This window comes from Prenolepis imparis, unplaced genomic scaffold, assembly GCF_030444845.1.
Source record: "Prenolepis imparis isolate NDT839.2.m4 unplaced genomic scaffold, iyPreImpa1.0 SCAF_12, whole genome shotgun sequence".
Classification (NCBI taxonomy): domain Eukaryota; kingdom Metazoa; phylum Arthropoda; class Insecta; order Hymenoptera; family Formicidae; genus Prenolepis; species Prenolepis imparis.
This window is the reverse complement of record NW_028141170.1, coordinates 917,258-926,479: the sequence shown is the minus strand read 5'-3', so window position 1 is coordinate 926,479 and position 9,222 is coordinate 917,258. Positions and strand designations below refer to the sequence as shown.

Genomic DNA, 9,222 nt, shown 5'->3' with positions numbered 1-9,222 from the left:
AAAGTGTAATCAGTCGTAAACAGTCTATTTCTGAAGTTACCTTGTGAAGTAATGGTATGTGCAAAAACGTTGCACACTCTTTATATTATCAATTTCATTAAAAGTTTCGCATGCGTATATTAAATTTCACTAAATAATTGCATTAATCTTGAATAAATATTAGTGGTCTCTGATATCCATTTTTATGAACAAAGAAGATAGCAATGTTCAATATGGATGTTATAAATAAACATTAAATTTATAAAATAAACTTTCATTTATATAGAATTTAAAAAATTATACGCACAATTAAATATGTCATTTTATTTTCAAATTATAAGTAGACATTATTAAATTATGATATAATTTTTATAGACTTTTGTAGAATTTTTGTATAAATTGTATTTTGTCATTTCTTAAAATTCTTATAACTTTATTTATTTGTGAATGTAGCTTCATTCTTTATTTTGATTGTGTTTCCTTTGTAGATATTTCGGGACATTCATATTTATAAAATGTTGGTACAATGATACTTTTGTGATATTTTTTGCATTGTTCAGAGAATTGTCATTTTTATTTTAATAAAATTTAAACATTGCAGTATATAATAATTTATGTGATAAATTGTAGAAGCATTTAAGTGAAATCAATATGTATAATACAACTGTTCCTTATAAATGCAAATAAGATGTAAGTTTCTCTACAGTTAATCAAAAAAAAGTCACACCTGAATTTTATCAACAAAACTTTTCCAATGTTTTTATTTTAACTTATATTTTGATATTTATTATAAGATGTCATCAAAAATAACGCAATTAAAATAGTTATTATTGTCAAAATATTTGTAAAGTATTACAGTATGTAAAGTAGTACAGATTATATATCATATAATTAAATGATTTAAAATCAAATTATGCCAAAGACATGTAAAATGTATTAATCGTTTAATTAACGATTGCAGATTATTTTTGTCAGTTTAGTAACATTCCATAATATTAATTAAGTAATCAATTATGTAGATTTCATATATGTAAATATTTTTGAAATTTATGATTTAGTAGAGATATTTTGTATAAGATATTTTGATTAAAATACATTTAATTATTTTTATTGAGAAAGTGTATCTGATAATGATATACCAATTTTATGACATTTGATTTTTTTTGTAAATACAATTTTGAAAATAAAAATCTAAATATATTTTGTAGATAAACTTTTAATATATGTGAAAAGTAATGTTATATGTATGCAGTAAGCGATGTATATGTATTATGTTATACACAATAGGATTATATACATATTTGTTATAAAGATATTGTTTTGTATAATCATGGAAATAAAAACAATTTCAATAAGCTTTTATATAGTATGGAAAATATATTATATTTATTTTAAACAATATGCAACGATATATAGTTAAATCAATAGTTTGAAATACAATTCTGTTATGTTAAAAAATTAAATATTTAAAATTGACAGAGAGAGAGGAGGTAGAGAAAGAGAGGAGTGACAATTACTATTCCCGATTCGCAGTTTTTGAAGAAAAAACAATCTAAAATTTATCAAAAATTCTTCTAAAATATATGATGCATATTTTGACCAATATTCAAGAGTTATATATATATACTTAATTACAAAAAGTGATTATTAAAGTGATTGTTCTATTTTCTTTATGCTATCAATGGCAGAAAAAAAGAGAAAATGCTTATTAAGCATATCGAAAGTAATCGAGCAGTTCATCCTCAGAGTCTTCTTCATCACTAGAAGGCACAACAGGCATTATATATCGTATGTGATTTTGGCGTTTATACTCTTCAATTCTTCCTACTATAAAAAAAAAAAGAAAAAAGCACATATATATATAAAACCAAAAAATAAAAAAAACTTTCTGCACATTTGTAAATAACAGTGCTAAATATCATGAAAAATATAAAATGTAGTTACCTTCAAAATTGATTTTCTTTTTTTGAATATTATCTGCATCACATATATGATCTGTATCATATGATATAAGTGGATTCTTTTCTCTGGAAATAATCAATCTTAACCATGGATAACCTATTGAAGTATGAAAATAATATATATATAAATCTTTTCTATGAAAACAAATGTATAACATAAGAAATTACTAAGTATATACATTTGAATGCTTTTGTAAGATCGATTTTAATTTCCCTCCCAACATTTCTGTGTACCGTTTTTTCCGCTATTACTGGTCCAAACAAATACAGGATGAGATAGTATTTTTTATCATTTGTTTTTGTACTGTAATGTACGATATAAAATTAGTTTGATATTCAACAGTGTGTCATACATATTTTTTTGGTAAATATGCAGAATGCTTATTTTCTTACCAATATCAATAAAATTTTATATATAATTGTATCTTGATGTAAAATAAAAATATAATTAAAATTGTTATATAAAGAATTGTGAATATTTTATTAATATTTTGTTTATATATAAATATATATAAGCAGATATAATGTTATTTATATATTATATAAAAATTAATTTGTACTATATTGTACATCTATATATTTATATTTATCACTACATTTCATTGATATACATATATATATATATATATATATATATATGTATATCAATGAAATGTATATATAAAATATATATATTATAAAATCTATTTTATATATATATATATATAAAATAGATTTCATAATTTTAAAAAGCATTACTTTAAAGAAAAAGCTTTATAACTCCTTCTGCAGGATCGATGATTTTAATTATCATTTTTATTTCACTCACCAAATTACATACAATCCTAGGTTTTATCCAAAAGGTTTCATCCAAAAAGGTTTATCCAAAAGGCTGAAAAAATAAGTATGCTGCATATTTACCTTTTTTATTTACATTATTTATTGCAAATATATACCTAAAAAGTAAATAATCATCCTCGACTCGAAGATAATAATTAGGTACATCAATTAATTGAATGCGGATGGTGACTGTATGATCTGTTTGATACCAACTAATTTTTGGAGTACTGTATTCGGAAACAAGCTGCGGACAATTCATGGCTATGAATTTTCGCTAAAAGAAACCGATTTCAAGCGATGGTATATCTACGTTTCATATAATAATAAATAATCAAAATTAGGCACTTTGGTCAAGATAGAAACACCGGAAACACCGCAATTCTATGCATATTGCAACAGTATATATTGAAATAACCTATGCATGATGTCGAAAAATGCATGTGATGCACAAGTAGTTCCTAAATAATGGCACCACTATACAGGGTTGCGTTCGGAAACGTCACCGAGTGCATTCCCTCTCTTTCTATATCATTTCTCTCTCAGTGATATAGAAAGAGAGGGAATGCACTCGGTGACGTTTCCGAACGCAACCCTGTATAGTGGTGCCATTATTTAGGAACTACTTGTGCATCACATGCATTTTTCGACATCATGCATAGGTTATTTCAATATATACTGTTGCAATATGCATAGAATTGCGGTGTCACCGAGTGCATTCCCTCTCTTTCTATATCACTGAGAGAGAAATGATATAGAAAGAGAGGGAATGCACTCGGTGACGTTTCCGAACGCAACCCAGGTGCGTTCAAAAATTTTATCTATAAATTAAGTAGTCTTCAGTTGACCAATCAGGGCAAGAAATCTCTTTGCTCCTGATTGGTCAATTAAAGGCAACTCCATCCCATGAGGAGAATTTTCGAACGCATCCTTAGGGTGCCGTCACATGGGGCGTAAGGGTGCCGTCACATGGGGCGTAACTTGCGTAAGCGTAACCAGCGGATCGCCAATCACCGAGTTATTCCGATAGAGCTCGACGAAGGGCTCTATCGGAATAACTCGGTGATTGGCGATCCGCTGGTTACGCTTACGCAAGTTACGCCCCATGTGACGGCACCCTTACATATGTAATCATGCGTAAAGGCCATTGCACGTACAAAAATTTTAGTCGTAATCGTCGTAATCGCAAGGCCGTAAGCAAATCGTCCAATCACAGTCAAGCATTCTTATTACGTTATGATAATAATTCTTCTCTATGGCCTGGTTTACATCGTACACTTGATACGCGTATCAAATAGTAAATATATAATTGCAAAGCTGCTTTTTCTGCTGAACGCGGCCATTGGCTACAAAATAGAGACTTCAGAAATTTTCTATACTGCAGCCAATCAATGCGCTTAAAAAGTTTGTCGTACGACAAATGTAATATCGGCCTAAAAACAGCATAAAATCTCACGTTTTTCGGCCATTTTTAATCTGAGAATTTCACTCGATTCAAGTTGTGATAACATATTGGAAATTCGTCTACTAACGATTGTTAATATGTACAAATTGTTACAACAATTATTAATTATGATAAGTTTCTCTTGTTTATGGAATACATATTAATCTTTGATTTATCTTACTTGATTTGACAGAAAAAGTTAATGACTATAAGTCACGTTTGTGTATGAAAAATAGTTTTTTCTTTGAATTAATGATCTTTTAGAGTTTACATATTACATATTTAACACAAGTACTTAAGCGTGATAAAAATGATTGACGTAACGCAGAAAAAAGTCAATGAAAATGTGCTGAAATTAGTAAACAAGATTCACTATGGGTAAGAGAAATCGCACCAAATTTCAAAAGAAAAATCATCTAATGAATGATTTTCATTTCAGAGATATCAAGGGTACATATAACATCGTAATGGCTACCATTTCCGTGCTAAAGGAAATCATCAACAATACAGAATGGAACACAGCAAAGTACGGAGCTTTATGTATAACTATTAATAATTATTAATTATGATAACATGTTTCTCATTCTTACAAAATACTTATCTTTGCTTTATCATATTTGATAGAAATTTAATGGACAGTATCACACTGAATGGAAAGTATTTGATCGAAGCACTTCCTCTTGAGGCTTCTATTGGAAATATGGTAAGAAGAATGCTGCAGATTATTAGAGAAGAGTATATTTCGGAATTAAAAAATAAGACAGAAGAAACAGACCCTCAAGAGTCTTTGCACAAGATTCTCACTGCAGAAAGTGATCAACAAATAGACTTCAATACCTCGGTGCCTTCTCTCAAATCTGCTCTCCTTGAGCATACTGTTGAATTTGAAACCGAATTGGAAACATGGTGAGTTACAGTTGTACCTCTCTATTTAAAAAAAAAGATTAGCATAGTTTGTCAACACTCAAATATTTAAGTATTGAATATTATTTTTTTTTGCGATGCCAATAATTTATTGTTTTGTTCTTCATAAGTAGTTATCATTGTCGAGATCGTGTGTTTTTATAATTTAAAGAGTCAATAAAAATAAAAAAAAATTATATACTCTTTTAGTTTGTAACGTTAAATTGAGGTATTTCAGCTAACTCTTTATATTAACAAATAATTTTAATGTAAAAATTCATTAAGATTTTATTAAAAGATTTTGTAATAATATGTTGAGTGATTGTCATTGCAAAGATTGCAACAAGAAACAAATTTTTGTGATAATATCATATGCATATATAATAGACTAAGATGCTTCCAATTAATGAAATCAAATTTTCAATAATCCTTTTATTAAGTACTATTTATCATTTCTTTATATTAAGAAAACTTTAATATGCTTTCAGCTTAGAAAACATTACAGAACAAGCGTCCAAGCATATACATTCAAACGAGATTATAATGACCATTGGAAAATCGAAGTTGGTCGAAGAATTTTTTAAGGAGGCTGCCAGTAGCAGAGCCTTCGAAGTTATAGTAGCCGAGGGCGGGCCGTTTTTAAACGTAATTATACGTTTATATATAATATAATATATTTAATATAATTATATGCTTAGCTTTAAGAGAAAATCATAAAACAAAAAATGTACAGAAAAATTAAATAATTACAGGGTCACGAAATGGCAGTAAATCTTGCTAAGGCGAAGATCAAGACTACTCTGATATCGGACGTGGCGATCTTTGCAATGATGTCGCGAGTTAACAAGGTCATAATCGGCACTCATACCGTCATGGCGAACGGTGGACTTAGAGCGATCTCAGGAACGCACACAGTCGCGCAAGCTGCCAAGCATTATTCCGTTCCTGTGATGGTTTTATTACCACTTTATAAACTATCGCCTCTTTATCATTGCTCATACAAACAGGACGGTTTCAACAAGCACGTTTCGCCAATGCAAGGGGTAATCGACAGCGCTAATGCACAGTTACTTGAGAAAATACACGCATACAATCCTGTATTCGATTACGTTCCACCAGATCTAGTCACATTATTTATTTCGAACACGTAAGTTGAATCAAATTAATTATATTTATACAATTTTCGAATCGAGCAAAGAAAAATTAATTTTGATTTCTTTTTTTCAGCGGTGGAAATGCACCATCTTACATATATAGATTGCTTAGCGAATTGTATCACCCTGACGATTATGAATTGTGAACAATTCAGAATTATGTATGTATTATGAAAACTAATGTAATATAATCTAATATGTAAATATAATTTATAAATATAACACATTATTTTTAAATAAATAGAAACCAACATTTATTTTTAGATATATGTAAAAGAAGTCAGTATTGGCGATAATATAGATATGGACACTTTAGTATAGTGCATTATAACAATATTTACAAATTTATAATGACTTAGGAATTATATATACAAGAAGAAAAGACGTCAAGTCTTGAAATGCTATACGTATGGATTCCAGTTGCTACCATCCTCTGGTTGTAAAGAGTTCGTTACCAGTAGAATAACGTCAACGATCCACCATACACCCATACCACCCAATGTCAATAATTTGCCTACTGCTGTCCCAGTTTGTCCAAGACAAAATCGATCCATGCCAAGAAAACCTAGCAGAATGCTATACAAAAGAGTTGTTGCAAAATAATGATCGCTGTACTTTATGCACGGTACACCTTCACGAAAAAATGTTCTTGATCCGTAACATTCGATATCTGGCAGTACTGTACAAGATACTTTAGTTTTCTCAACATCCTCATAACGAGATCCTCCAAACTAGAATTTTTAAATCGCAATCTTACGTACGTGGAATTGTATGTATTAGGAAAAAAAATCGATGCATATGTTACAGAGGATAGAAAATTTGATATACATCATACCTTGACACAACCAAAACCCGTCTCTTCCTTGGCAGTCTTATTCCCTTTGTGATCAACCGGGTCCTCGCATTCTATAAATTCCTTAGGCCTAAAAAGATCATTGTGTTTTTTTTATTTATTTACCTAATTTATTTATCTAACATTATTAAACATGGCAAATTACTCGCTTAGACTTACAAAAATTTGCACATAACTAGAGGACCCTCGGGCCTGTACTCCAATTGTTGATCAGTGCTTCTGTTTGTGCTAGCATGCACTAAACCTTCGTTCTGATTCCATAAAGAACAAATTATTGTTACAATAAAAGCAAGATATAATTTCATTTTGCTATTGACATTTTAAACACAACTATCATTGGATTTCATTCATAACCGATAAAATATTTCAGGCTGGTGTTGTATGATGTAAAGTTGGTCAAACGTACACATTTATTGGTTATAATTTAGAGAATTCCTAGGATCCCGATAAAGATTCTAGAAATTCCCTATTCGACGACCAATCAATACGCTCGATAAACTTTGTCATACGTATATCACATCGATATATATATCGATGGTATATCATATCAGCTGTTTGCAAAATGACAGATGTGCGCAGATATGCATACGATAGATAAATTTTATGTAATTATATGAAACGTACAATGTATGATATAACAATATTTAAATGATGTAAATAATTTATTAAAACAAAGTCATGTTGTCCTTAAATCGACTGTGCTCCAAGCCAGAAGCTTATTTGACATATAAACCATGCGTTGATTCAATCTTGTCCAAGAGATTCAAGTGTCAATTTAATTCCAAACATACTTCAAAGGTATGCAGATGCAATATTAAATTATAATTTCATATACTTTTTTTTTGAATAATTTATGAAGTAAGATATTATATTGTCTATCTTGTGTTTGTATAGAAGTTATATGAAATACTTGGTGTAGCAGAAGATTGCGAGGATGAAACTTTAAGATTGGCATTTGTACATCTTGCAAAACGATTTCATCCAGATAGTGGAACACCAGAAGCTAATGCTGTTAGATTTTCCGAGGTGATATGTTTATAAAAGAACATTGATTGTTAAAATAAGTAAAAAATTTTATTTATCTTCATTGGTCGTGCAATTGTTTAAGGTAGATTGAAAGCGCCTATAGAGAAATTCGAAAAATTAGAAACACTCAGAAAGATGAAAAAGCATCGGAAGTGGAAGACTTTGATATCAAGGTAACTATCTTTTTTGCTCATATATTCTACATAAGCATGTATATGCTAATTTATGCTTTTTATTTAAGCACACAGCACCACAGCATCGTCATTATTTGACATTTGATGTGGGAATTGGCACACCAAGCAAAAGACAACGATTGCATACAATACAAAGAGCTCAGAAAGCAGTTGACAATGTAATGGAACACAGATTGAAGAAAATACAAGCCGAAGAGCGCAATACATTAATTGGTATGGACAAACAAAAAGCCAAGGATATTAAAACTCGTTATGGTATGGATCGTTTGGTGGAGGACTTAATTCAGGAGGCAATGAACAAGGGCGAATTCAGTGATTTACCTGGAATGGGAAAACCATTGAACACTACAAGCGTCAGAAATCCTTATGTCGATTTTGTAACCCATAAATTAAATCAGGTATATAATAGAAACATAGAGTATTAATTTTTATGGCTTGAATATAAATAATTAATTTGGATTGATTTGCAATTACAGATATTGATAGACAATGGATTCACTCCTGAATGGATACAATTGTCAAAAGAAATCAGGGAAGAGACTGAAGAATTGAAAAAGAGATTATCAGAAGTACGTAATGACATAGGGGAAGCCCCATTAACTCCAAAAGATGAATCGATATGGGAGAACAATTTGAAAAAATTTGAAACCACAACAAAGCAGATAAATAATAAAATTGATAAATACAATTTGTTGGTTCCCATACTTCAGAAACAAATGCTTCATATTAAATTAGACGAGCTTGCTAAAAAAGCATTATTAATACCACCTGTCAAAAATGTCCAAAAATATGCAGATACTAGTCACGAAAGTTCGAATTTAAGTATATCTCAGGATTTGTTTAGTTTTATAAGCGACTTGTTTAGTAAGAAGGTTACATAAAAATAGCAGAA

At 29.7% G+C, this 9,222-nt stretch overlaps 4 protein-coding genes across 5 annotated transcripts; 2 read left to right on the top strand and 2 right to left on the bottom strand.

Annotated features, from left to right (window-relative positions):
• Positions 1 to 1,198: 1,198 nt before the first annotated feature.
• On the bottom strand, positions 1,199 to 3,243 carry LOC145943587 (putative ATP-dependent RNA helicase TDRD12). The gene is made up of 4 exons (XM_083051202.1): positions 2,876 to 3,243; positions 2,120 to 2,244; positions 1,924 to 2,037; positions 1,199 to 1,806 (listed from the first exon to the last, which is right to left on the bottom strand). The coding sequence occupies exons 1-4, from the start codon at positions 3,016 to 3,018 to the stop codon at positions 1,688 to 1,690; spliced, it is 501 nt and encodes a 166-aa protein (XP_082907328.1). The 5' UTR covers positions 3,019 to 3,243; the 3' UTR covers positions 1,199 to 1,687.
• A 995-nt stretch (positions 3,244 to 4,238) lies between these two features.
• Eif2bbeta (eukaryotic translation initiation factor 2B subunit beta) lies at positions 4,239 to 6,654 on the top strand. 2 transcript variants are annotated; one of them, XM_083052444.1, is made up of 7 exons: positions 4,239 to 4,578; positions 4,640 to 4,726; positions 4,825 to 5,106; positions 5,592 to 5,748; positions 5,856 to 6,250; positions 6,331 to 6,418; positions 6,522 to 6,654. In XM_083052444.1, the coding sequence occupies exons 1-6, from the start codon at positions 4,511 to 4,513 to the stop codon at positions 6,401 to 6,403; spliced, it is 1,062 nt and encodes a 353-aa protein (XP_082908570.1). In that variant the 5' UTR covers positions 4,239 to 4,510; the 3' UTR covers positions 6,404 to 6,418; positions 6,522 to 6,654. The 2 variants fall into 2 exon arrangements, with proteins under 2 accessions (XP_082908570.1, XP_082908571.1); XM_083052445.1 differs by lacking the exon at positions 6,522 to 6,654 and adding an exon at positions 6,502 to 6,520.
• Positions 6,648 to 7,510, bottom strand: Amrt (TM2 domain-containing protein 2 amaretto). The gene is made up of 3 exons (XM_083052448.1): positions 7,270 to 7,510; positions 7,093 to 7,180; positions 6,648 to 6,988 (listed from the first exon to the last, which is right to left on the bottom strand). Exons 1-3 carry the CDS (start codon positions 7,413 to 7,415, stop codon positions 6,659 to 6,661), a joined length of 564 nt encoding a protein of 187 aa, XP_082908574.1. The 5' UTR covers positions 7,416 to 7,510; the 3' UTR covers positions 6,648 to 6,658.
• Positions 7,511 to 7,655: 145 nt separating this feature from the next.
• On the top strand, positions 7,656 to 9,211 carry LOC145944226 (dnaJ homolog subfamily C member 28). The gene is made up of 5 exons (XM_083052443.1): positions 7,656 to 7,908; positions 8,005 to 8,136; positions 8,223 to 8,309; positions 8,378 to 8,728; positions 8,807 to 9,211. The coding sequence occupies exons 1-5, from the start codon at positions 7,789 to 7,791 to the stop codon at positions 9,209 to 9,211; spliced, it is 1,095 nt and encodes a 364-aa protein (XP_082908569.1). The 5' UTR covers positions 7,656 to 7,788.
• The last annotated feature ends 11 nt before the right edge of the window (positions 9,212 to 9,222 follow it).

Coding starts and splice junctions, on each gene's coding strand:
- Amrt (XM_083052448.1), bottom strand. CDS start 7,415: ATGAAATTATATCTTGCTTTTATTGTAACAATAATTTGTTCTTTATGG. Junction 7,181..7,269: donor CTAGTTATGTGCAAATTTTT/GTAAGTCTAAGC, acceptor TGATCTTTTTAG/GCCTAAGGAATTTATAGAAT. Junction 6,989..7,092: donor CGGGTTTTGGTTGTGTCAAG/GTATGATGTATA, acceptor TAAAAATTCTAG/TTTGGAGGATCTCGTTATGA.
- Eif2bbeta (XM_083052444.1), top strand. CDS start 4,511: ATGATTGACGTAACGCAGAAAAAAGTCAATGAAAATGTGCTGAAATTA. Junction 4,579..4,639: donor GTAAACAAGATTCACTATGG/GTAAGAGAAATC, acceptor TTTTCATTTCAG/AGATATCAAGGGTACATATA. Junction 6,251..6,330: donor ACATTATTTATTTCGAACAC/GTAAGTTGAATC, acceptor TCTTTTTTTCAG/CGGTGGAAATGCACCATCTT.
- LOC145943587 (XM_083051202.1), bottom strand. CDS start 3,018: ATGAATTGTCCGCAGCTTGTTTCCGAATACAGTACTCCAAAAATTAGT. Junction 2,245..2,875: donor GATGATTATTTACTTTTTAG/GTATATATTTGC, acceptor CGTACATTACAG/TACAAAAACAAATGATAAAA. Junction 2,038..2,119: donor TCTTACAAAAGCATTCAAAT/GTATATACTTAG, acceptor ATACTTCAATAG/GTTATCCATGGTTAAGATTG.
- LOC145944226 (XM_083052443.1), top strand. CDS start 7,789: ATGTTGTCCTTAAATCGACTGTGCTCCAAGCCAGAAGCTTATTTGACA. Junction 8,137..8,222: donor ATGCTGTTAGATTTTCCGAG/GTGATATGTTTA, acceptor TGTTTAAGGTAG/ATTGAAAGCGCCTATAGAGA. Junction 8,729..8,806: donor TAACCCATAAATTAAATCAG/GTATATAATAGA, acceptor TTGCAATTACAG/ATATTGATAGACAATGGATT.